Source organism: Cetorhinus maximus, chromosome 20 (assembly GCF_964194155.1).
Source record: "Cetorhinus maximus chromosome 20, sCetMax3.hap1.1, whole genome shotgun sequence".
Classification (NCBI taxonomy): Eukaryota; Metazoa; Chordata; class Chondrichthyes; order Lamniformes; family Cetorhinidae; genus Cetorhinus; species Cetorhinus maximus.
Window position 1 is genome coordinate 60,158,609 of NC_135898.1, and position 25,808 is coordinate 60,184,416.

The window sequence follows — 25,808 nt, forward strand, 5'->3', positions numbered from 1 at the left end:
CCGCCACACTCCTGGAGAGAATAAATGAAGAAACATCCTCTTAGAGGCGATCTCTCCCTCATCCTTAGCCTCTAAAATTCATTAATCACAACCTGTCATGTACTTTTCTCTTCATCTGATTTATTTTTATTCCTTGCTCCTCCTATGTTTTTGTGCACATCTTCCTACTCTCTAAAGCCTCAAATGAAACATAGTCAATGCAGAATTATAGTGCTAATGTTCCTGGCCCTGTGGCAGGGCTTTACAAGCAGGAGGAGCTGGGAAAATAATGGGGTGTCATATCAGGTTGGCTCCCTGACATATCCCTGCCATCGAGGATCTTTCCCAGAGACAGGATGGGAAGTGGGTCAGCTGCCTGCATTACAGAGGCAGGTAGCCAATTTGCGAAGTTATGGCCCCCATTAGGTGAAATTTTATGGCCTCTCTGCCATTTAACTGTGAGAAGACCAGTCTCCTCCTACATCGTGAGGCTACCTGCTCAATGGAGGCATCCTCCCTATGGCAGCCAGAAGCTCCATGCTGTAAAAGGAGGCTGAATTATCAAAAGGCCCCACAATCCAATGGAGTGGTTCCCCTTCATCTTGAACAACCTACCAGTCTATATCCTGAACATTTATGTATTGATGTGCAAACTAGTCTTGGTGTGGCACCTCCGTGGTCCCCAATCTTTGGCAGCAACACCTACATCGATATCCTGGGGCTGCCACAGCTCTAGAGCTGCCGGCCTGATTGAGAGGCCACCTCCAGGCAGGTTGCAATTCATTGCCAGCAAATTTATGCTCAGGACCCACATTTGGTCCTGACATCAGGGTCCCGAAGCCCATGGAAAATTCTGCCCATGGTTTTTCTCCTGTGACTAATTTTACTTCAGATCATAAACCACAATTAGTCATTTTTTTAACTTTGAAAGTATTAATTTGTTCAGTGATCACTACCATCTACTGTGCATCAAAATTTTCATCTCATAAAAGATTTCAATTCTAATGTGCATTCTACAGGGAAACAATGGCAGCATCATATATTCCAATACCATCCGATCTTCACCTTCTGACACAATTATAACTCGTGAATCAAACCTACAGTTCAATATTGGCTGTGAAATGCAACAGGACACAATGTTTAAAATAACGTATGTGACAAATGAAAATATGACAGGTGATATAGTGGAAAACGTAACAGAATCTGGCACGTTTAATGTCAGCATGACATTCTATGACTCGCCATCGTTTACCAGACCAGTGCTAGCTTCGCCTTACTATGTGGATCTGAGGCAGAACCTGTTCCTGCAAGCTAACCTGCACAGTTCAGACACTCATCTTGTAGTATTTGTGGATACCTGCACAGCGTCACCTTACAACTTTGACTGGACATCAAGGACCTATGATCTAATAAAGAATGGGTAAGAAATGTTAACCTTTCATCAAAATTAGAAGAAATATTCCTAATTGATTGAGGTATGTTGAAGTTTCTTCAGAATAGCTTAAGTCAGAACTGCAACATTCACTGTGCTGTTCTGTATGAGGTAGTATGTCATAAAAAGGGTTTAAAAGTTTCAAATTGAATCTTCCTCAACTAGCATTAGCATTAACACTCAAGGTGTGAACAAGCTTTTTTGTGTGCTATTGGAATTATGAGTTTAAAACACTGCTCTATTTTCCCTTCATTGCTGTCACGACCAATGGGTGTTACGCATGAATTTTAGTAAGCCATGAAATGTGTGCACAAACATAAAATAATTCCTAGTTTAGCTCTTAACTGCCTTTTGCAGTGTTATAGCAAGCAATTAAGTTTCTAGGGATGGACAATAAATATCAGCATTGCCAGTGATGCCCACATTCCACAAATGAACTTTTGACAATATTAACGCATTGTTATTGTGGTCTTTTCCTGCACTAATTAAGTAGTGCTTCTGAAATTTATGATCGTGAGCAAAATTTGTGTTGAACCATTTACAAATAGTTTCAAAAATTTAGACTTTAGTCCCAATGCTCAAATATTAAATGACAAAACACCAATTCTGCAATAGTTTACATTCTTTTTGAACAACAAAGAATAGTATTGTTTATTTTAACATACTCCACAAATCCCCATTATCAAAATCTACCATTTTATCCCACCTGCCTTTCTCCTCCAAGGACCTTGAAAGTTTCAATCCCACCCATCACAGGCTGATGCCCGAGTTGCTTTAACTCCTTGCAATATGGCTTCTAAACAATCCACTGACTGAAAACCACCCTAATTAAAGTCATTGGTGATAGTCTGTGTGGCTGAAACCATGATTCCTTGTCCCTCCCCAACACTACTGTTGACTACTTCAGTCTTCCCCAGCATCAATCCTTCACGGTTTACCACTATCTCTGGTGGTTCCACTCTAACTTGTCTCTGCACATCCCTTTCAAATGGTTTCTTCTCCCATGCTCACAATGTCACTTTTGGTGTGCCAGAAAGGTGATAAGTCACCAGGGCCAGATGGGGTACATCCGAGGATGCTGAGGGAAGTAAGAGTGGAACAAACGGAGGCACTGGCCATGGTCTTCTAATCCTCCTTAGAGAAGGGGTCATGCCAGAAGACTGGAGAATTGGAAATGTTACACCCTTATTCAAAAAAGGGTGTAAGTGTAAGCCCAGCAATTGCAGGCCACTCAGTTTAACCTCCATTTTGGGAAAGCATTCAGAAACAATAATACAAGGCAAAATTAATAGTCTTTTGGACAAATGTGGATAAATTAAGGAAATCCAGCATGGGTTTGTTAAGGGCAAATCATATTTAATTAATTTGATTGAGTTTTTTGATGAGGTAACAGAAAAGGTTGCTGTGATCTACGTGGACTTCCAAAAGGTGTTGATAGAGTGCCACATAACAGGCTTGTCAGCAAAGCTGAAGCCCATGGAATAACTAAAAAGGATGGTGACAGCGTAGATATGAAGTTGCCTAAGTGACAGGAAACAGAGGATTGGTGAATAGTTGCTTTTCAGCCTGGAGGACAGTATGTCGTTGGGTTCCCCAGGGGTTGGTGTTAGAACAACTGCTTTTCTTGATATATATTAATGACCTAGACTTGGGTGTAAGGAAACAATTTGCATGGTAGGGTTCATGACTCCTCTAAGGGGCTGTGAACCACAACTCTTTAAAAACCTGCCTGGCTCCATGAAAATTGCAGAGGAGTAGGAGATACCTATCTCCGCAATGGAGCCGGCCAGGTCAGGAAGGCCAGATGTGGGCTTCTGACAGGAAGTAGCCCGCACCTTTAAAGGCACTCCTGAAAATTGCACCGCCTGGGAATGGGGTTAAAAATCCTGGAATCTGGGCCCACCCACCATTTTTAAAGGGCTCCTGAGTCAACCCAACTCAGTGGAAATCCAGGCCTGAGAGTCTGAGCCTGGGCAGCTACATGACCAACTACCTCCTCCTTTGTGTCAAGATATTAAAAATTGCACCTGGTTTTGAATAAGTTTCAGTTTGATTTTCTACCTTCATAACAAGCAGGTCACATGGGTTTAACTCCAGGCAGATTCTGTAAGAGGTCCCATCCCCCTCTCCAAACTACTCCATTGTACCTTGAATTAAATGAGATAGTTTAAAACATAACCAACTTATAAAGTCCAGTATTTGTAACAGCTATAATATAGCAATGCACTTACATTTTCATTGAAACTCTAGTTTGGACTAGGATTTTATGCTCCAGAACTAATACTAAAAATTCTTTTATAGGTGTGTTAGAGATGGGACATACGTTACGTTTCCTTCACCAGCCAATGGTGTTGCGCGATTCAAATTCAGTGCTTTTAAATTCCTCAACCTTCACTCTTCAGTCTACCTGCAGTGTAAATTTGTGGTCTGCAAAGCTTATGATTATTCTTCTCGTTGCTACCGTGGGTGCATATCTCGACAAAAAAGGGCCACAAGTTCTTCAACGGGAAGCACTAATGTCCAAATAGGACCCATTGAACTGAAAAAGGATCTAGAATACTATGAAGGTAGAGGTGAGCCAATCATGTTCTTTACTGATTACATCACCAAAAAGCATAGTTAAATTGGAAACTTGAGTTTCAATAGCACACTGTAACCTTGTGGCTCCTGCTACTGGTATATAAGAAATAAGAAATTGTTTTGAATGTTTTTCAGGACTGGATAAAGAAGTGGATGAAGCTGATGAGACAACAATCCAATCCAGTTTTCCATTTGTTCTGTCTTTGTTGGTTCTGGTTGTGGTTGTTTCAGTTTTGGTTGCCATGGTGCTAAAACTATACAACAACAAATAAAGGGACAGTGCTTATGAGCAGCTTGGAAGCAATTTTCCAAATATAGCCTCTCACCAAATGGAATAGTTTGTGGAGTTCTGCTCTGAAGTGATCCTATCTACCAATAATCAAGATAATTAACTTGAACACTGCTTACCATTCCACATGAAACTTACTGCAGGGACAAAACTCAAGGGGTGATCAAAATGAATGTAAAGATTATCTAAAGCTACTAACTTGGCTGCTGAGATCAATAAATGAGAATAAGTCATCTACTGTATCACAATAATTGCTAATTAGAATATAACAATGCTTGAATTTATTTATTCAATTGTTTCAATTTTCATTAAATCTGTTGCAAAAACTTGTTACCTACAATTAATAGTAATGCAATAAAGTATTTTCTTCTGCATAGTTGTATTTTAAGTTTTTGCAAGAAGGTGACTACCATATACTTAGATGCCTTGGAACTTTCTTTCATGAATAAGTGTTTTGATCTATTGGGCCTTACTGCTTCCCTTCACCAGGAGGGAGAGTGTGGTAAAAACAGAAAATCTGGAAATCCTAAGCAGGGCAGGCTGCATGTGTGGAGAGAGAAACAAAATAATGTTTCAGGTCAATGACTGTTCATCAGAACTGAAAAAAATCAGAAGGTTTTAAGCAAGTAGACAGGGAAAGGGGGAGGGAAGGAAAGAACAAAAGGGAAGGTCAATGAAAGAGTGGTGGGTGGGAGAGATTAAACAACAAAAATGTTGATGATCTAAAATGGATGGCAATGGGACAAGGAAAGAAACAAAGGTGGATCTCGAGGCAATGTAAATGGCAAAAACAGAATCATTACCAGTAGATGCTGTCTGATAAGATGGGATAGTTGTCATGATCTGAAATTGTTGAACTCAATATTGAATCTAGGAGGCTGTAAAGTGCCTAATTGAAAGATGAGTTGCATTTCCTCAAGCTTCCATTCAGCTTCATTAGGACAGTGTAGGAGACGAATGACCTGGAACTCAGAGTGAGAATGTGCTGGAGAATTAAAATAATAGGCAACTAAAAACTCAGGGCCATTCTTGCAGACTGAACAGAAGTGATCTGCAAAGCAATCACCCAATCCCATGCTTGATCTTCCAAGTGTAGAAGAGACTGCTGGGGACACATGAGCTTCAGATGTTCTTTGCTGGTGTCACTGCACCAGAATTGTATTATCAGTTTAAAACCTGAGAATATGTACCAATACTGGGATCAGCAATGAGTAGGTTCTGCAAGAAGACAGTATGCTTACCAGTGAATACGGATATACTGTGCGTCAAATTGCTTTGCTTGATTGAAATGCATTCATCATTATAATGGTGTCCCATATGACATATCTGGGCTAAACAGAGGGCTGAATTTTTTGCCTGTCGGGCGGGCGGGCCTGACCCAATCTCCGGCGGGCGGGGAGCCAATCCCTGCCGGAGAAGCGTGCCCCGCCGCCATTTTAAGTGAGCGGGCCAATTAAGGCCTGCCCAATGTGACGTCCGCCGGAAAGTGCTATGCGCTTCCTGTGCGGGCAGGGGGGGGGAATTCCCCAAATGCGAGAGTGTGCTCTTTCACGCATGCGCACGAAAGAGCGCACATCTCCCTCAGGCTAAGTGCTGCCTCAGGGAGATCGCTGAAATGTTTTCAAAGTTTAAAAATAGAAAAATAAAAAAATCATTAACATGTCCCCCTCATGTGACAATGTCATGTTAATAAAGTGCACAAAAACTTGAATAAACTTTTTTTAAAACCGACATGAAACCTCATCCCGCCGGTGGATGAGGTTTCAGAAGCCCGCTGGGGCTCCTGGCCTGCCCACCAACCTTAAGGTTGGACGGGCAGATCCTTTAATTGTTTTAATTATCCTGTCAATGGCCTCAATTGGCCATTGACAGGTCGACGGCGGACAGTTGATTGTGCTGTGCCCCCATCTTCCTGAAGATTTAAATGGGGCGGGATGATGTCGGCGGTTCCCCCCGACATCATCCCGCGTCATTTTCGCGTCGGCGAGCAGGCCCCGCCCCCTTCTTGCTGATGGAAAAATTCAGCCCAGAAAGTGCTGAAAATACTCAGCAGGTCTGCAGTATCTGTGGAGAGAGAAACAGAGTTAACATTTCAAGTCAAATATGACTCTTCTTCAGTTCTTTAAAAGGTTTAAAACATGCACCTGTACAAATTGTGGGCCTTTTAAAGACCTTCCTGCCTGTAACATTGACCAAACTCATCACTTCCAACATCAGAATAACAATGGCAGCAGGTGCACGGGAACACCATAGCCTGCAAATTTACCTCCTAGTCATACGGCATCCTGACTTGGATATTTATCGTTGTTCTTTCATCATTGCTGGATTCAAATCCTGGAACATCATACCTAGTAGCATTTTGAGATGCCTCACTATATGGACTGCAGGAGTTCAAGATAAGGTTCTCCACCACCTTCTCAAGAACAACTAGGGATGGGCAATAAAAGCTGGCCTTGTGAGTGACTCCTATTTCCCAAGAATGAGAAAGATCCATTAGACACTTGCTTCCTGTCAAGTTTGCATGAGTTTGCTCTGTGTCCACCACTCCATGGGCCCTAAAATTAGACTGTGTCCTTCCGCGGCACTTTTTAAATATGCAAGAAGAATCTCCCACCTGTTTCAGTTAGAAGCTCCATGTATCAGAAAAACCCCTCATCCCTGGAAAATTGGATGGCCCAGAATGTGGTGTAAACTGAAGTGGGACTAAATTCTGCTCCATTTTCTGACTACTAATGCCCCATTCTTGGATACAAATAGGGCAGTTTAGGGACCAAAATAAATTGCTCAATATTTAGACACACTAAGGTATAAAATGCATTCTAACCCTCTACTCTGTCATTATATCAAAAGGCCTGATAGTAACCAGCTCATCTTAGAAACTCAGTGGCAATTATAATTTTTGCCGATAGCATAAAATTCACATTAATGACTCAGCCACTAATTTAAACACCTCTCCCAATTTTTATTTCTATTCAAATGAAAATCAAGAGGCATTTAAAAAGAGGTTAAACCAATAATCACACTCTACACAATCACTAAAATGCAAAATTAACCTCTTTGTGTCCATGTATCTAAGTACCATGTGTAGAGCTAAAAAGTTAACACAACACAAATAATATCATGATTTCCACTAGCCAGGAACATTGTAGACTTATGCAGAATACCCTACCACATTTTGTTGTCTCACTGAATATTTAATTTCATAAAGGTTTAGATGTCTCTGTTAAAGCATATAGATCCTAGTATGTTCTGACATTCAAAAAAATAGCTGCGATTATCATAGATGAGTGTATCCAAAGCAACAAATTAGCGAACATTTTGCTGATATTAGTAAGCTGTGTTGTGAATGCAACATAAGATAATCAATGGGTAAGGGGCCAAATATCAATGCACTGATAATATGGAGCTGTGTCCATAGTTCAAACCATATAAAAGCTTAAATATAATCTGGTATCACATTGAAAAGAATTAAAGCAATTATTGGGTGAAGAGTCATTTACCGTCCAGATAGTGATTCCAGGATTGTTTCTACCTGCCACCATTATTTTCCAGTTTGGATGGATTGTTGTTTACAATATATAGAATCATAGATTCTCACAGCAGAAAGTTACAGCACAAGAAGGCCATTTGTCCCATCGATTTAGTATTAGCTCTCCGTAAGAGCAATTTAGCTAGTCCTACTCCCCATCCTATACCCTGCAAATTTCATGTGTTTATCTAATTCCTTTTTGAAAATCACAATTGAATCTGCCTCCACCACATCCTCAGGCAGTGTATTCCAAATCATAGCCATACACTGTGTAAAAAGGTTTTTCCTCATGTCTCCTTTGGTTCTTTTGTCAAACGCTTTAAAGATGTCCTCTGGTTCTCCACCCTTCCACCAATGGGAACAGTTTTTCAAATCTTATATATAAGACAGAAGCAAGTTTCTGAAAATATAAATTGAAGCTCCAGCAGATTTATTGAAATGCAGATGTAAGAAAAGTACATTTAAAAAATCTGAATCACAGAATCACAGAATTGCTACGGTGTAGAGGAAGGCTATTTGGCCCATTGTGTCTGCAATGAGTATTTTAACTTAGTGTTAATCTCCTGCCTTTTCCTCGTAACACTGCACATTGTTTCTATTTAAATAGTCATTCAATGCCCTCTTGAATGCCTCAGGTGAACCTGTCTCCACCACACTTACAGGCAGTGCATTCTAAACCCTAACTACTCGTTGTGTGAAAAAAACATTTCTCACCTCACACTTGCTTTTTAGCAAAACACTTTAAAACTGTGCCCTCTGGATCTCGATCCATTTATGAGTGGAAACAGTTTCTCCCCACCTACTCTGCCCACACCCCTCACGATTTTGAAAACTTCCATCAAGTCTCCTCTTAGCCTTCTCCTCTCCAAGGAAAACAGTCCCAACTTCTCCAATCTTTCCTCAAAACTGAAGTGTCTCATCCCTGGAACCATTCTTGTAAACCTCTTCTGCACTCTCTCCAATGTGTTCACATCTTTAGTGTGCATAGTGTGGTGCCCAGAGCCATACACAATACTCCAACTGAGGTCTAACCAGTGTCTTATATAAATTCATCATAACCTCCGTGCTCTTGTACTCTATGCCTCTATTAATGAAGCCTAGAATACTGTATGCTTTAGAAACAGCTCTCTCTACCTGTCCTGCCACCTTTAATGATCTATGTACATATACACCCAGGTCTCTCTGGATGGCAGGGACCGAGCCCCCACCACCCAGGTCTCTCTGCTCCTGCACACCCTTTAGAATAGTATCCTTTATTTTATACTGTCTCTCCATGTACTTTGTTCCAAAGTGTATCACTTCACACTTCTCTGCATTGAACTTCACCTGCCACATATCTGCCCACTCCACCAATGTATCAATGTCCCTTTGAAGTTCTACACTGTCCGCTTCTCAGTTTATAATTCTCCCAAGTTTTGTGCCACCCATAAACTTTGAAATTGTCCCCTGCGCACCAAGATCTAGATCATTTATATATATCAGGAAAAGCAAGGGTCCCAATACCGACCCCTGGGGAACTCCACTACAAACCTTCTTCCAGCCCGAAAAATACCCATTAACCATTATTCTCTGTTTCCTATCCCTCAGCCAATTTTGTATCCACGTTGCTACTGCCCCTTTTATTCCATGACTTATAACTTTCCTCACAAGAGTTGTGTGGCATTGTATCCAATGCCTTTTGGAAGTCCATATACACCACATCAACGGCCTTGCCCTTATCAATCATCTCTGTTACCTCTTCAAAAATCTCCAGCAAGTTAGTGAGACACAATTTTTCTTGAAAGTAATTCATGTGTGAGCTTTATTTCCAAAAGTTATGCATGATCTCAGAAGCATTTTTAAGAGTCAACCACAAAGGTCAAATTGGAAAATATGGACAGGTAAGTGTAGAGGAGCAGTAATCATCTGAAAGTTTATGTTCGAGCTTCCTCTAGTGCTTTACTGATACTGCATCTCGTTTGCTGCACAGTCCTTGAGGCAAGATGTTATGTCCATTGATTTAAGCAGAGTTGGAAACCTGTTGTTAGATTGACTCTTGCACATTCCTTCAAGCTGGAAAACATTTCCCTCATCTGTTCCCATGACCTTTAGACATGAACGATATGCCAGAATTTTCAGGGTGGTGGGGGCTCGGTCCCTGCCATCCAAAGAGTCGGCAGGGATGCCTCCAGCAGCCCCGATGCCATTTCACTATCTAACGAGTATTGATTGGCAGAAGGTGGGACTTCTGCCCGTCACCAGGATGAGGTCCTGCCTTGGAGAGCGGCCAGCTAATCAGATTGGCCGACGGTCTCCATTCCCTCCAGGATCAGCGCTGCAGTGACCGGATGAGGCAATGCAGCTAGCTGCCTGGAACTAAGTACAGGGAACCGGAGGAGAGGTAAGTGGCAGGGGTCAGGTGGTAGCGATGGCCTGAGGGTTAGTGAGGTCGGTGATTAGGGTCTTGTTGCGGGTAAGTCAGGAGGGGGGAGGAAGCCTGCAGGTCACCGGGGCCTAAGGCAAGGGTGCTCCCAGTCAAAAGGGGGCTATTGATGGGGGCCCCGCCCCACTTCCCGCCCAAGATCGAACCTTGTTCAATTTCAGGATTACCCCACTGATCTATCATCCACTTACCAGCCTAAAAGTTGAGGTTGGGCGAGAAAAGGCCCTTAAGTGGTCATTAAGGGCCTTAATTTGAGCAAGGATGGGCTTCCCATCCATGGCCCTGCCCACCCCAGCATAAAACCGTGACCCCAGGTCCGGGCAGACGGGATAGAGGAGGGAATCCCATCCATGCAATTTCATGCTCCCCCCCCCAACCCCACCTTAGAACCCACTGGTATGGGGGGGGGGGGGGGTGGGATGGGGTGTAAAATTCTAGTCATAGAGTTGGTTGCATGAATCCCCTCCACTATATTTGCTTCATTTTGTGTGAAAAAGACGGTTCTACTTAACACTACACATGACCTGCCTCTTTTTCTGTACATCATATGGCAGAGCATCTAAACAGCTTTCATTAAAGAGAACTGTTTTGGAAAAGTTTCCTTGCTCACTGCTCACCGTGTAGATTTCCTGCAGCCAGTAGGAAAAATGACCTCAAGTGGGAACAGCAGCTCTTTAAAAACTACCGCTGTCTGAAAATCCTCCACAAATTCCTGTAACCATAAAAAATGATGTTTTAATGAAATTCATGAGCTGACCGAGCTAAATCCTAGCTGTCCATTCCAGTAGGACAAAACTTTGAGAGTGTAGGAGAGCAACATTTCATCTGGGACACCCTACAGAGCAAAATAGAGCCAATCATGATAGAAAGCCTGTCAGAACGATTCAGAAAAAGAAAGTGTTGCAGACAAGTAGAAGGATCGAGAATAAGAACAGAAAATTCTGGAAACACTCAGCAGGCTAGGCAGTGTGTGGAGAGAGAAACAGAGTTAATGTTTCAGGCATAGGACCTTTCATCAGAAGGATTGGATAGAGTTGGATTTAAATTATGATGAGGCTAACAGCATTATTATTTACATGAAAATCAACAGTAAATTCTCATGCCCACAGAGGTACAGTGAAACAAGGAAACTGAGAAGGTACCGTCTGAGATACAGTGTTCTTCCATAAGATTCTTAAAAATGGCATCCTGTTGTTTGGTTTCCTATTGAAATACCATGAAGTTCCTGTGCTTACCTCATAGGTTTACAAGAAACTCGCCAAAAAATATTTGGGCTTGTCCATTTCAGTATGCTTTTAATAGCTTGATTATTCTTAATTACTATCCAAGAACTTCTCTGACACTGAAAATTAACTTTTACAAGGGTGTAGTCTCATTTTTGATTTAATTTGTTTTACTTTTTTGTTCTGCATCTCCCATCTCTCTTCATCCAATCTTACTCTCCCTCGCTTTTTGTACCTGATTTGACATTGAATTGCTAGCCGACACTTCCGGCTTCTGACTCTCTGAGGCTCACTGCTGATTCTTCAGTCTGATTGGTTAGGGAGATACACAGTTACTTGTCCTGTTTTACACAGGTCCCAGAAGGTCCTTGGAAGGCTGTGCCTTTTGGATCCCGAATTTGTAGTCAATTTCAGTGCAAAACCCGATAGAAAGTCTACAGGCAAGTTCAAGTATAATGAATGGCTGCTGCTGTTCATTCACCATGGAGAGCAAATTCCAACTCTTAATAAGAACATAAGAAATAGGAGCAGGAGTAGGCCATTCGGCCCATCAAGTCTGCCCTGCCATTCAATAAGATCATGGCTGATCTGCCCCAGGCCTCAACTCCTCTTTTGTGTCAGCTACTCATAGCCCTCAACTCCCCGATATTTCAATAATCTATCTACCTCCTCTTTAAATACTTTCAATGATCTAGCCTCCACAACTCTCTGGGTAGAGAATTCCAGACATTCACTACCCTCTGAGAGAAGAAAGTCCTTCGCATCTCAGTTTTAAATGAATGCCCCCTTATTCTGTAACTATGTCCCCTAGCTCGAGATTCCCCCACTAGTGGAAACATCTTCTCAACATCTACCCTGTCAAGCCCCCTCAGAATCTTGTACATTTCAATAAGTTCACCCCTCATTCTTCTAAACTCTAATGAATAAAGGCCTAACCTGTTTAGCCGTTCTTGATAAGTCAACCCCTTCATCCCAGGAATCAGCCTAGAGAATCTCTTTTGAACTGCCTCCAATGCCAGTATATCCTTTCTTAAATACTGGGACCAAAACTGTACACAGTACTCCAGGTGCAGCCTCACCAACACCCTGTACAGTTGTAACAAGATTTCCCTATTTTTAAACTCCAACCCCCTAGCAATACAGGCCAAAATTCCATTTGCCTTCTTAATTACTTGCTACACCTGCATGCTAACTTTTTGTGTTTCATGCACAAGAACACCCAAATCCCTCTGTGCTGCACTTATTTGGAGTCTCTCTCCATTTAAGTAATAGTCTGCCTTTTGATTTTCCTACCATGACCTCAAACTTTCCTACATTAAATTCCATCTGCCAGGTTTTTGCCCACTCACTCAACTATATCCCCTTGCAGATTCCTTATGTCCTCGTCACAACATGCCCTCCCACCTATTTTTGTATCATCAGCAAATTTGGATACATTACACTCTGGCCCCTCCTCCAAGTCATTAATATAGATAGTAAATAATTGGCCCCAGGACTGATCCTTGCGGCACTCCACTAGTTACGTCTTTCCAACCTGAAAAAGACCTACTAATCCCGACTCTCTGCCTTCTGTGTGTTAACCAATCCTCAATCCATGCTAATACATTACAATAATTTAAGCTCTTATCTTGTGCAATAGCCTTTTATGTGGCACCTTATTGCATGCCTTCTGGAAATCCAAATACACTACATCTACCAATTCCCCTTTATCAACTCTGCTTGTTATATCCTCAAAGAACTCTAGCAAATTTGTCAAACATGATTTCCCTTTCACAAAACCATGTTGACTCTGTTTGATTGTGTTAAGCTTTTCTAAATGTCCTGCTATTTCTTCCTTAATAATGGACTCTAGCATTTTCCCAATGACAGATGTTAGGCTGACTGGCCTATAGTTTCTTGCTTTTTGCCTGCCTTCCTTCTTGAACAGGGGCATCACATTAGCGGTTTTCCAATCCGCTGGGATCCTCCCAGAATCCAGTGAGTTCTGGAATATTTCGACCAATGCCTCCACTATCTCTGCAGCCGTTACCTTTAAAACCCTTGGATGCAGGCCGTCAGGCCCTGGCGACTTGTCTGCCTTTAGTCCCATTAGTTTCTCAAATGCTTCGCCCCTCATGATAAAGACTGTTACAAGATCTTTCCTCCCATTAGCTCCTTGCTTATCTGATATCTTTGGGATGTTTATAGTGTCTTCCACTGTGAAGACCGATGCAAAATATTGGTCTAAATTACCTGCCATTTCCCTGTTCCCCATTAACAATTCTCCTAACGCATCCTCCAAGTGTCCCACACTAACTTTAGCCATTCCCTTCCTTTTTATAAAGCTGTAGAAGCTCTTGCTGTTTGTTTTTATATTTCTTGCCAATTTACTTTCATAATCAATTTTCTCCCTCTTTATTAGCTTTCTAGTCATACACTGCTGATTCCTAAAAAGATTCCCAATACCCTTGCCTGCCACTAGCTTTAGCCTCTTTGTATGCCTTGATTCGATGCTCTCCTTGACCACATTTGTTAACCACGGATGGTCATCCTTCTCATCGAATCCTTCTTTTTGAATGGGTTAAATTTTTGCTCAGCGTTATGAAATATCTGCTTAAATGTCTGCCACTGCTCAATCACTGACCTTCCCCTTAGTCTATTTTCCCAGCCCACTTTAGACAGCTCTTTCTTCATACCTCCGTAATTGCCCTTATTTAAGTTGAGGACACAGGTTTGAGACCCAAGTTGTTCGCCCTCAAACTGAATTTGAAATTCTGCCATGTTGTGTTTGATACCCCTAGAGGATTCTTAACTACAATATCTCTTATTAATCTCACCTCATTACACATTGCTAAATCTAAATTGGCCTGTTCCCAGGTAGGTTATGCAACATATTGCTCTAAGAAACAATCCCTGATACACTCTACAAATTCGCCTTCGATGTTACCCCTGCCGATCTGATTTGTCCAGTCAATGTGCAGATTAAAATTACCTATGTCAATTGCAGTGCCCTTCGTACACGCCTCCATTACTTCTCGATTTACACTTCGTCCTACAGTGAGGCAATACTTTGGGGGCCTATAGACGACTCCCACCCATGTTATTCCCCTTGCTATTCCTTAATTCCACGCAAACTGATTCCACATCACAATCTATTGCATCTATACACTACTCACCACTGCACTGATACCTTCTTTTATTAACAAAGCTACCCTACCTCCTTTTCCTTTTTGCCTATTTTTACGGAACGTCGAATACCCTTGAATATTGAGTTCCCAGTCTTGGTCACCCTGCCACCACATCTCTGTAATAGCTAACAAGTCATATTCATTTATTCCTATTTGTGCTGTCAACTCATCTATCTTGTTACAAGTGCTGCGTGCATTCAGATAAAGAGCCTTAAGCTTTGACTTTTTTACCATTATTACTCACCCTGGTTCTAACTTCTGCTGCACTCTTCTGCTTATACTTTCTGCCCCTTCCATTCACACTTTGATAATCATTCACCTCTTCACTACCCTGCACCTCTGCTCTCTCAGTTCTTATTGATTTTTTAAACTTCCCTTCAATTGAACCCTCTCCCGGCTAATTAGTTTAAAATCCCAGCTACAACCCTACTTATACGATTCGCCAGGACACTGGTCCCAGCTTGGTTCAAATGAAACCTGTCTCAATGGAGCAGCTCTCTCCTTCCCCAGTACTGCTGCCAGTGCCCCACGAATCGGAACCCATTTCTCCCACACTAATCTTTGAGTCATGCATTTACCTCTCTAATCTTATTTACCCTACGCTAATTTGTATGTGGCTCAGGTAGTAATCTAGAGATTATTACCTTTGTGGTTCTGCTTTTTAATTTAGCCCCGAGCTGCTCATAGTCCCTCAGCAGAATCTCTTTCCTAGTCCTACTTATGTCGTTGGTACCTGCGTGGACCACGGCAACTTGGAGGAAGAGATGGAAAGAATTTAAAGGCTGAGAAACAAATGAAAAGACAATTACAGATAAAGAAAAGAACAAATATTTAAAATCTTTGTTCATGAACTTTGTTCTTTCCTAACATCCACACTTCTGCAGTTCCAGCTGTGTTCATTGCATAGCAATTGGGAGAGGAGATTTGTCAGAGGCCAGGAATCCTGCGCCGAATAACTCACCTCCTGACTCCCCAAACCCTGTCCACAATCTACAAGGCACAAGTCAGGAGTGTGATGGAATACTCCCCACTTGCCTGGATGAGTGCAGCTCCCACAACACTCAAGAAACTTGACACTATCCAGGACAAAGCAGCCTGCTTTATTGGCACCCCAATCACAAACAATCACTCTCCCCGCTGTAAATAAAGTTACATATCAGATGGTGAATCTACGATCTTAAGGTGTTAATCCTAAGATTAGCAGCATCAGGTTAGTAACATAAAATGGCAGAATTGACCTTAGCTACTTAAGATGGTTGATAACTTGAATTATTGCTAATGTGTTTATAAAACAAAGGAATTAGGAAAGGTTTTGATAGCGGTGGATATAAAGATATTGTTTCCTCTTGTGGGGAAGAGAATAACTAGAGGCCATCAATAAAAGGTATTGGGAAATCCAATTGGGAATTCAGAAGAAACTTCTTTACTCAAAGAATGTGTAACTCACTACTACCTGGAGTGGTTGAAGTGAATAGTATAGATGGACTTAAAGGAAAACTAGACAAGCATGTCTACAATGGTAGGTTTGGATGAGAAAAGATGGAAAGAGGCTTGAGTGGAGCATAAACACTGGCATGGACTGGTTGGGCTGAATGGCCTGTTCCTTTGCTGTATTTCCTCTGTAATCCTATCACAGAATTTCCAAGGAGTTCTCCCAAACCTTTGGCATGGCTTTAGAGGTAACCTCCAGAAATGTTGCAAATATATGCCTTTTTTCCAGACTTTCTGCTAAACCCCTGCCGAAGATACGGTAGAAAGCCAGGAGAGCTTGCCCTGCCCAGTCCCACATATTACAGGCAATTGACCAGGGAAAGAACTATCAGGATGTAAACAATTGCCTCATTCTATACATAGTAACAATAATAACATAAGAATGAAAAATAATCCTATTATAAAACACCAAATCCTCTAGCTGATAGTAGTTACATATCATGGTAATGATGCTATGAACACAAGTCAACATTTGTATTGCTTTCTAACGTTGTTAAATGAAACCAAATCATTCCAATGATTACTTTATAAGTGATATTTTGTATTGATTTAATTTTTGTAGCTGTGCTGCCTTTATAGTAAGCAGACTAGACACTGATCTCTGAAGTTCAGTAATATTTGTTGTATGGGCAAATGTTTCATGCTTGTTGTTAGATCACCTGTGGCATTGCTCACAGTATGGGACTTGGAGTGTGTGTGCTGATGTTTACTACAATTTAAATACGATAAAAGCTCGTCCATTGCTTTAATATAGCAAATTTCCAAAGCAATGGAGCACATGATTGACACAAGATTAAAATGCTAGACATGTCACTGATACTGAAAGGTACAGGATTTAAATATATATTTGCACCTCTGGCCCAACTGTTTAGATCAAGTGTGTTCGGTTTATGTGAATCTGAGTTGTTTATAACCCTGTACAGTGCTACCGGCTGTGCCGGCTCTTTGATAGAGCTATCCAACTAATACTTCTCCTTTACTCTTTCCCCAGTGCTCTTTTGAATATTACTCTTGAATCTGCTTCCATTACCTTTTTAAGCAGTGCATTCCAGATCACAACTCACTGGGCAAAAGAATGTTTCCTTGTGTCACCTCTGGTTCTTTTTGAACCTGCTTAAATTTAAGTCCTCTAATTATGGACCCTTCTGCCATTGGAAACAGTTTCACCTCATTTATTCCCTCAAAACCGCTCATGATTTTGAACAGCTTTATTGAATCTCCCCTTAGTCTTCTTTGCTCTAAGAAGCTCTAACAACCCCATCTTCTCCAGCCTCTACATATAATATAACTGAACTTAAGAATTCTTCCACAATATTCACCTGGTGCATGTTACTTTCTGTGTGAGCAAATGAGGAGAACTGAAGGAGTGACTTTAATTAGTAACTGCCAATGGATAAACTCCCAATATAGGATTGTGTAAATTGGGAATTACCAAAAGTGAACATCACAATATGTCAAATCCTCCATTTCCAACTCATTAAAGAAACTTGAGTCTTGAACACTGCACCTGTTCATGCATTTGTCAGTCGCTGTATTTACAATTTCTTCACATACCTTCAGTAATCGCTGACACCACTTAAAGATGATTAAACAATATAGGTCCTTGTACTTTAATGTGCTGCAATCCATTCACTGAACACCTGTCTTTGCATGAATTAGTTGGCACATAGTAAGCAGCAACTTTGTAATTGGCAATCATGGTAGCAGTAAACAATTTACACCATTTTTCCAGTTTAAATGTGAGCTAAGTGTATTTACAAATGAATTATTAAAATGTGTTTAAGATGCGAGAAACTTTGTTCTTCCATTCATTAAACCTCTTTATTCTATCAGTCAAATTTCCCCGCCCGAGCTTGTCTCATTTGTAGTATTTGTTCATTTGTTCATTCATTCATATTTTCCAAAACCATTGTTTACAGTTATTTGGATGATGCTTTCTCCTCTTACTGCCAACAGTGAACTTGTAACTTTTCCTGATTCTGTCACAAATTTTCTAGTATAGACTTATCAATCACCATCACCATGAATTAGTCATCATTTGCCATGGTCAAAGCCTTCTTGACTGATGATTCCACTTGCATTTCCTGAGCTCAACATCTTAGTGCCTCATTAAACAATCCCTCAGATTCTTATACAATCATCAATCTCCTTGAAACAAAAAAATAACATTCAACCAAACATGTAATTTAATAGCTTAAAGCCTGTAAAGGTCTAGCAAAAATGAATTGTTTTTGTTCATTTCATTGCCTGCATCTCACACATATTCATAAATCTTGCACCTCACTTTCATGAAGTGTTTTGTCTCTTCTACATAAAGTACTATAGAAGGTGGTAAAACAAGAAAACAGCAAAATTTATTGACACAAATGACTTTTTCCATGTTATTCATATCTGCCATTGTTTATCTCTAAAATATCTGCCCAGGCTATTCTGTTGCACTTACTGCATTAAATGTTCCGCCAGATAAAGGTGAAAACTACAATTCCAAAGATGTATATCTTTCACACAGCATTTGTCTACAGAACATAAAACTTCCCACACAAAAACAGAATTACCTGGAAAAACTCAGCAGGTCTGGCAGCATCGGTGGAGAAGAAAAGAGCTGACGTTTCGGGTCCACATGACCCTTCAACAGAGCCCTTCTGTTGAAGGGTCATGTGGACCCGAAACGTCAGCTCTTTTCTTCTCCACCGATGCTGCCAGACCTGCTGAGTTTTTCCAGGTAATTCTGTTTTTGTTTTGGATTTCCAGCATCCGCAGTAGCTTTTTGTGTTTATAAAACTTCCCACCCTTGTTGTTGCGCTGATACATACAAACATACGAAATAGGAGCAGAAGTAGGCCATTTGGCCCCTCGAGCCCGCTCTGCCATAAGATCATGGCTGATATGTTTGTGTTTTGAATTCCAAATTCCCATCTACCCCCGACAACCTTTGATTCACTTGCCTAACAAGAATCTAGCTCTGCCTTAAAAATATTCAATAACCCTCCACCTCCACCGCCTTCAGAGGCAGAGAGTTCCAAAGTCACACAACTCTCAAGAGAAAAAAAATTCTCCTCATCCCTAAAAGGGAAGTCCCTAATTTTAAAACAGCGCCCCCTAGTTTTGGATTCTCCCACAAGAGGAAACATCCTTTCCGTGTCCACATTATCAACACCATTCAGGATCTTATATACTTAGTCAAGTCACCCCTCACTCTTCTAAACTCCAGTGGAAACTAGACCAGTCTGTCCAACCCTTCTGCATAAGACAACCCACTCATTCCAGCTATCAATCTAGTAAAGCTCCTCTGAACTGCCTCCAACACATTTACATCCTTCCTTATATAAGGAGACCAAATCTGCACACAATATTCGAGGTGTGGTCTCACCAATGTCCTGTATAACTGAAGCATAACATCCTTATTTTTATGTTCAATTCTTCTCATAATAAAGGATAGCATTCCGTTAGCCTTCTAAATTACTTGCTGTACCTGCATACTAACATTTTGTGACTCATGCACTAGAACACCTGGATCCCTCTGCACCTCAGAATTCTGCAGCCATTCTCTATTTAAGTAATTTTTAAGTGCTTTTTTATTCTTCCTGCCAAAATAAACAACTTCACACTTTCTTACATTATACTCCATCTGCCAGATTTTTGCCCACTCACCCAACCTATCTATATCCATCTGCAACCTCCTTATGATTATTATGTGAAGCAGAGAGTTAAGGTACATGCTAAAAATTATAGTTTGACAACAGCAAGGTGACAACCTCAATTCCCACAGAATTTATCAACAGGAAGCCAGGGCCCTCCCGGATGCCCGCCAAGATCATCCAAGGCAACAGGGCAAATAGGTCAGCAGGCTGCCTCCAACCCTGCTGTGGATGTTGGGGGAGCACCTAGAAGAAATGGTAGGGAACGAGAGATTAAGAAGCTATGATTTCACACGTGGCCAAAATTTTCCCTGAATTGCACTAAGTGCGCTGGCGGGCGTGAAAAAAGACATTTTTCCTGCCAGCCTCAATGGTGGTTTTTTGCGCCACATCGTCCGCTTCCCTCCTCATTAATTATGCAGCCACAGGAAACTCGCCATTACCTCACTCTTTCCTCACTCCGGGTGCCCTATCAAAACTCAGTCACCACACAGTTCTCAATGCTTGCAGCCCAGGACTGCTCCAGTGAAGACATGGCCCTTAAAGCCTAGAAGATTTCAGTGACCCTTCTCTGGAACGTCTTTTGGAGGCACGCCGTGATGTCCTCTGCCCCCATCTCTGGCCGCTGGAGTTCAGCAATCTCACCACTCTGGTTTGGGAGGTGGTGGCAGTGGTGGTCAGTGCCAACTCTGCACACAAGAGGTTGGCCATCCAGTGCAGAAAGAGGATGAATTATCTCATCCATGCCACCAGGGTAAGGCAACCATTTCATCATTCTAAACTCACATAGTCACAAAAGTGATGGAAGGGGTCATCAAAAGTGCTATCAAACAGCACTGGCTTAGCAACAGCTTGCTGACACTCAGTTTGGGTTCTGCCAGGGCCACTCCCTCCGCCACCGACAGTAGCAGTAGTATGTACCACCTACAAGATGCACTGCAGGAACTCACCAAGGCTCCTTAGGCAGCACCTTCCAAACCCATGACCACTACCATCTAGAAGGACAAGTGCAGCAGACACATGGGAACACCACCGCTTACCATCCTGACTTGGAAGTATATCGCCCTTCCTTCACTGTTGCTGGGTCAAAGTCCTGGAACTCCCTCCCTAACAGCACTGTGGTGTACCTACACCACATAGACTGCAGCAGTTCAAGAAGGCAGCTCACCACCACCTTCTCAAGGGCAATTAGAGATGGGCAATGAATGCTGGCCTAGCCAGTGATGCCCACATCCCATGAATGAATGAATAAAAAAGCCTCAAGGCCATCACACATTTATAGGCATCTTGCTCACTGCCAGCTCAAGGGACATCACTACTCACTCTCTCACATCTCCATCTGGCCCCATCTCCTCTAGAGACTGCCGCCTCAGCCCTCACCATCTTGACGCAACTTGCACAGATCAACATGTGCCTCCACACACATCCTGGGATACTCCCATTCCCCAAGCAAGCCCCAGCCCTGCAGCCATTGAAAAGCCACCCCTGCCTTACTGCTGATCTGGTAGGTAGAAACCTGCCTGTGAGCCCCCCTAAAAGTGATGTGGTGCTGCCTGTGAAGCCTGGCGCTGATGACTATGAGCGCTGCCCGAAGCAAAGTAGGCAAATGAGCCTCAAAGTCCTGAGCGAAGTGCAACTCGTCAGGTGCACGTCACTTACGAACAGTCATGAAACACGCCAGCGGCAAATCACCTGAGCTCATGATCCAGTGTGGGGGGATGATACTGGCGAGCAGGGATTATAATGAGATGCTAAAGTATCGAAATTAGGTTCCTGACATGTGGTGGCGGAAAGTGTGGCCTGCCATGGACAGGTGGAGCATACAATCGCAAACTGGTTGTAAGATAATGTGAAACTGATTTTTGCGATCTCCCGATATTTTCCGTTCCTGCGCACTTTGATGCCCGCTGCAAACAGGAGTGGAAAATCCTGGCTGTGGTTGCACGGGTGCGCTATAATTGTTAATGTGCTTACACTTCTGTAAACAGTCTACACTTGCACTTTAATGAGGTCTGATGTGGTTTAATTGTGATTCGTAGTTGCTAAGCCTGTGCATGTCCCCCCGCCCCCATCTTGGGACACCCCAAGGCTGGGTCTATGTCCCCCGGAATCATGCATGTGCAGGGAGACAAGGATCTTTGCCAGGGCCCATGTGAGCCATGTGCAAGAAGCCTCCTGCGCACACTGAGCCTTTGCCCTTCACATGCTCATCTGTTGAAACACCTTAACATTGTCAGTGCTACGTGCTGGGGTCCCCCTTCAGTTATTCAGTTGAGCTGACCTGTTGCTCTGCCACCCCCGACTCCCATACAACATCTTGAGATCTCCACCTCCAGGCTCTGGATTGTTGCAAGCGGCCATGGTATGTGTGACTTTTCAGGTAGAGTCCAACACCTTCCAACCTCCCCATTCCATAATCCACACCCTCCCCCCATAACCACTGACACTCCTGGTGCGACCTTAGACCTCCCCATAGTCACCCTACAACCCTCCCCCATCACCCTCCACCCTGTGCTGGTGAATTTCCACGTCCCTTACCTTACTGAGCCCACCCTCGTGACAATAGACAAGTCCCCCTCATCCTGCCAACTCCAAGATTTGGTTTTACTTCCATATCCATATTCACCTGTCCTAAATTACACTCAGTTTAGCAGTTAAACAATATTCGGTGCTCGGGCACATAAAGGAAGGCAACTTGGGCAGGGTAGTAAAGGGTGGTTGCTGTGTGCAAAATGCACCCCATTATAGATCACAATTTTCAGAAAATAAATCTTATGGGAGAAGGCTGTAGAGGAAATATTAAAGAAAATCAAGGTCACTCCTCCTGGTTAAATAAAATTAGATTGTTCTATATTGTTGTATTGAAATCCTTTTGCCTGTCTTTGAATCGAGATGATAAACATCTCGGACAGGATTTTCCACTCCCAACAGCGGCAAGTTTAATGGTGGGCAGCGGAGGGCGGCAGGAGGAACAATGCGGCGGGAGCTGAAAAATCGGTTTCCCGCGGCCGTAAAATGAAGGTGGGAACCTGCCCTCATGATGGGTTGCTATTTCTACTGGAGGCCAGCATGAAGCAATTTTGCATCTCATTAATGGGATGCAGATGAAGACCTGACTGGAATTGACACCCCCCGTCTAATCATCTGTGCCACCAGCGGGGGGTGTCAGATAGCCTGAATGGTTGTTCCTGTTTCAGATAGAGTCCTAGTAATTCTGCAAAAAGCACAAGGTGACCACAACATTTCCAATACTCAACTGGAAGGCAACAGGCCTCCTGTCCAAGTTTACTTTGTTCCAACAATGCAAAGAGCTATGTTTTCTGGACCTCAATATTTCGGAACCAGATAAACAAGCCATTAAAATTAAAATTGCTTTAGACTGAACACTTCAGGTCTGTCAGGCAATGACCTTAAAAGTCTAGATAAAATATGGTCAGCACTCAAAGATCAATTACAAGTGAAGCTCAACTTCCAAATCCACTATCTGGAATTCATGTCTTTTGGGCAAAAACAGAGACCATTGACCAACTCATCAATAGAGGCAGAGACAAGGGACAAGATTGTGATCTTATGGCTGCAAAGCTAGTTGACAGAATAATCGTGCTCATGATAACATCTACCCCAATAGAACTATTCCAAAGGATCTCTTAGACCAACCTAAAGATTACAGCACTGAAGCATGACTGCAAAGCAGATGCAAGTACAAAGCCATAATACCGGGTAGACAGAGGCAACAGGCTATGTGTAATTCATCCATTATTGGCATAATAGCCAATATAGGCAAGCCTAGTATGAACTGTGGGCAATGCAGTTTCATATGTGCACCCAGGAATTGCCCAGCTTTTAATGCTGTGTGCAAGGCATGTAGCATCAGAGGACACTAGAAGTACCAATGCAGGAAGCAAAGGCTGGAACAAGTGGTTCAACATTATGAGAAACCAGCCACAACCAAAAGCCACATAGGTACAGCTTTTCAAGCAGCCAAGAGCGTATACCAAACATTGTTAAAATAAGTATTGAGTATTGCTGAAAAATGAGACACGCTATTGAAGCTTTTTGCCTTGCCCTGATCAGTAAAGATGCAAGAATGCCAAATTTCAAAGACAATAATAATTTATACTGTATGAATAACCTACCTGTGAGTCAAACTATGTTGTTGATTTCTCCAATTTGGTCTTTGTTGTACCTCTGTCTCAGGTGTACAAATAGTCGCTAGATAGTACAAAAATGAAAAGAACAGGAATACTCAAGTTCTGTATCAGGTTGAGTTGTGGACACCAATGGTCCAGTGATCGCAGGCCTCCAAACATACAGGGACATGTCCTTGGTCACCATCCATGGTAACATCAAGACAATGATGAGGGCTACAGACCACAAGGAGCACCATTGGAAACACTGTGCTTACACTGGGAGAAGACCACCTAACTCTGCAAAGCAGATAATCAACTGACAGGCTATGCAGCACAGTTGAAGTACAAAATGCATTAACTGAAAAACAGGAGAAGATGAAGATGCCCATGACCAGCATGCGGGTAACAAATTATCCAACCTCAAAGTCAAACAAAAATCTTGAGTACAGCACCCAACTGATGGAACATGGAATCCAGCATATTCAGCGTATGCCCAGAGCCAAGATCGTATCAAATAAGAACACCAAATGTGCAACATGACAGTGCATCAAAACAGATGTTAAATCAGAACAATACCACAACCAGAAACACCAACTAATCCTATTGCAAATAGAACACGGTCTAAGAGGCAACACCAACAAAACACCCCTAACCAGCATTCTGACAACATACAGCAGCCTTCAACCAAGATTACTGTAACTAAGTCTGGGTGGATAAACAAACTGCCAATACATTTCAGAGACTTGTAAATTTATTGCTTTGCCTAATGGTTTATTCAGACACAATGTTATTTTCCTTCGCTGTCATGTAAATAGTTCAGTTCTTTAAGGGCAAACCTCTAGTTTGGAAAAAAGAGGGATGTTGTGATATGATGTGCATGTACGTTTAAGGGTATACATTTTAAATTGCTGTTAATCACTACCATCTTGACACAGAATGTGATGTATTAGTCCCATGATTCTGAACTCAGTCTACAGCAGCAGCTTGTGTCAGACATGCATACTAAGCCTCCCAGTTAACATTGTGCATATATATATACATAAGTCTAATTTTCAAACAGAGAACCCACATTATTGTTTCACCAATTCTTGCCATGTGATTGATACATTTAGTTTAAATGAAAGAACATAATGTGAATCCCCAGTTAATGCCCACTACTTGCATACAATTAAAACAATTAACATAATCATTCAGTGCAGTACTGAGGGAGTGCTCCACTATCAGAGATGGTGTCTTTCAGAAGAGGTTTTAAACCAAGGCCCAATCTGGTCTCATAGGTGGATGTAAAGATCCAATGGAACTATTTTGAAGAAGATCACAGGGGTTTCTCCCTGGTGGCCTGGACAATATTTATCCCTCAATCAACAGCACCAACACAGATTATCTGACCATTTTCATATTGCTGCTTGTGGGAGCTTGCTATACACAAATTGGTTGAAACATTTTCAACATCACTCCAAAAGTACTTCATTGGCTGTAAAGCATTTTTGGAACTCCTGAGGTTATGAAAGACATTATATAAATGTAAGCCTTTCTTTCATTGATTCCTAAATGTCACATTTTGTGACGGAGGGGGACAAAGGGCAATTTTCCTCAAATCCCCTCATATTATTGTGTGCAAAAGTAGCAGATGTTCCCAACTTCTCTATTTCCAACAGCCTCACATGGGGTGGAAAATTCTTTTGGCCCAATTTCAAATCTGAATGTTATGATCAATGCAAAAAATTTAATTTTGGGAGCACAAATTAGAAGGAGAAAGGAACCAGCCAGGGTTGAACAAAAGAAATTGAAGCTAGAAAAACATTCTGGCATCTTCCTCCATTACATTAAATATCAAAGAGAAATATAACAGAAAACTTCTACCAGAAGATTAAATAAATTGGGAAACATCGATGTTGATCAGTGGAAAGATTGTGCCTGATGAGTGA

The 25,808-nt window shown here is 42.0% G+C and overlaps 1 protein-coding gene across 3 annotated transcripts in view; it reads left to right on the forward strand.

The window, feature by feature from the left end:
- Positions 1 to 4,654, forward strand: part of LOC144694420 (scavenger receptor cysteine-rich domain-containing protein DMBT1-like) — a 126,628-nt gene extending 121,974 nt beyond the window's left edge. For all 3 annotated transcript variants that reach the window (XM_078564801.1, XM_078564802.1, XM_078564803.1), the window contains 3 exons: positions 999 to 1,399; positions 3,713 to 3,984; positions 4,127 to 4,654. In XM_078564801.1, the coding sequence (XP_078420927.1) occupies positions 999 to 1,399; positions 3,713 to 3,984; positions 4,127 to 4,263 (810 nt within the window). In that variant the 3' untranslated portion in view covers positions 4,264 to 4,654. The remainder of the gene's footprint in view (positions 1 to 998; positions 1,400 to 3,712; positions 3,985 to 4,126) is intronic.
- The last annotated feature ends 21,154 nt before the right edge of the window (positions 4,655 to 25,808 follow it).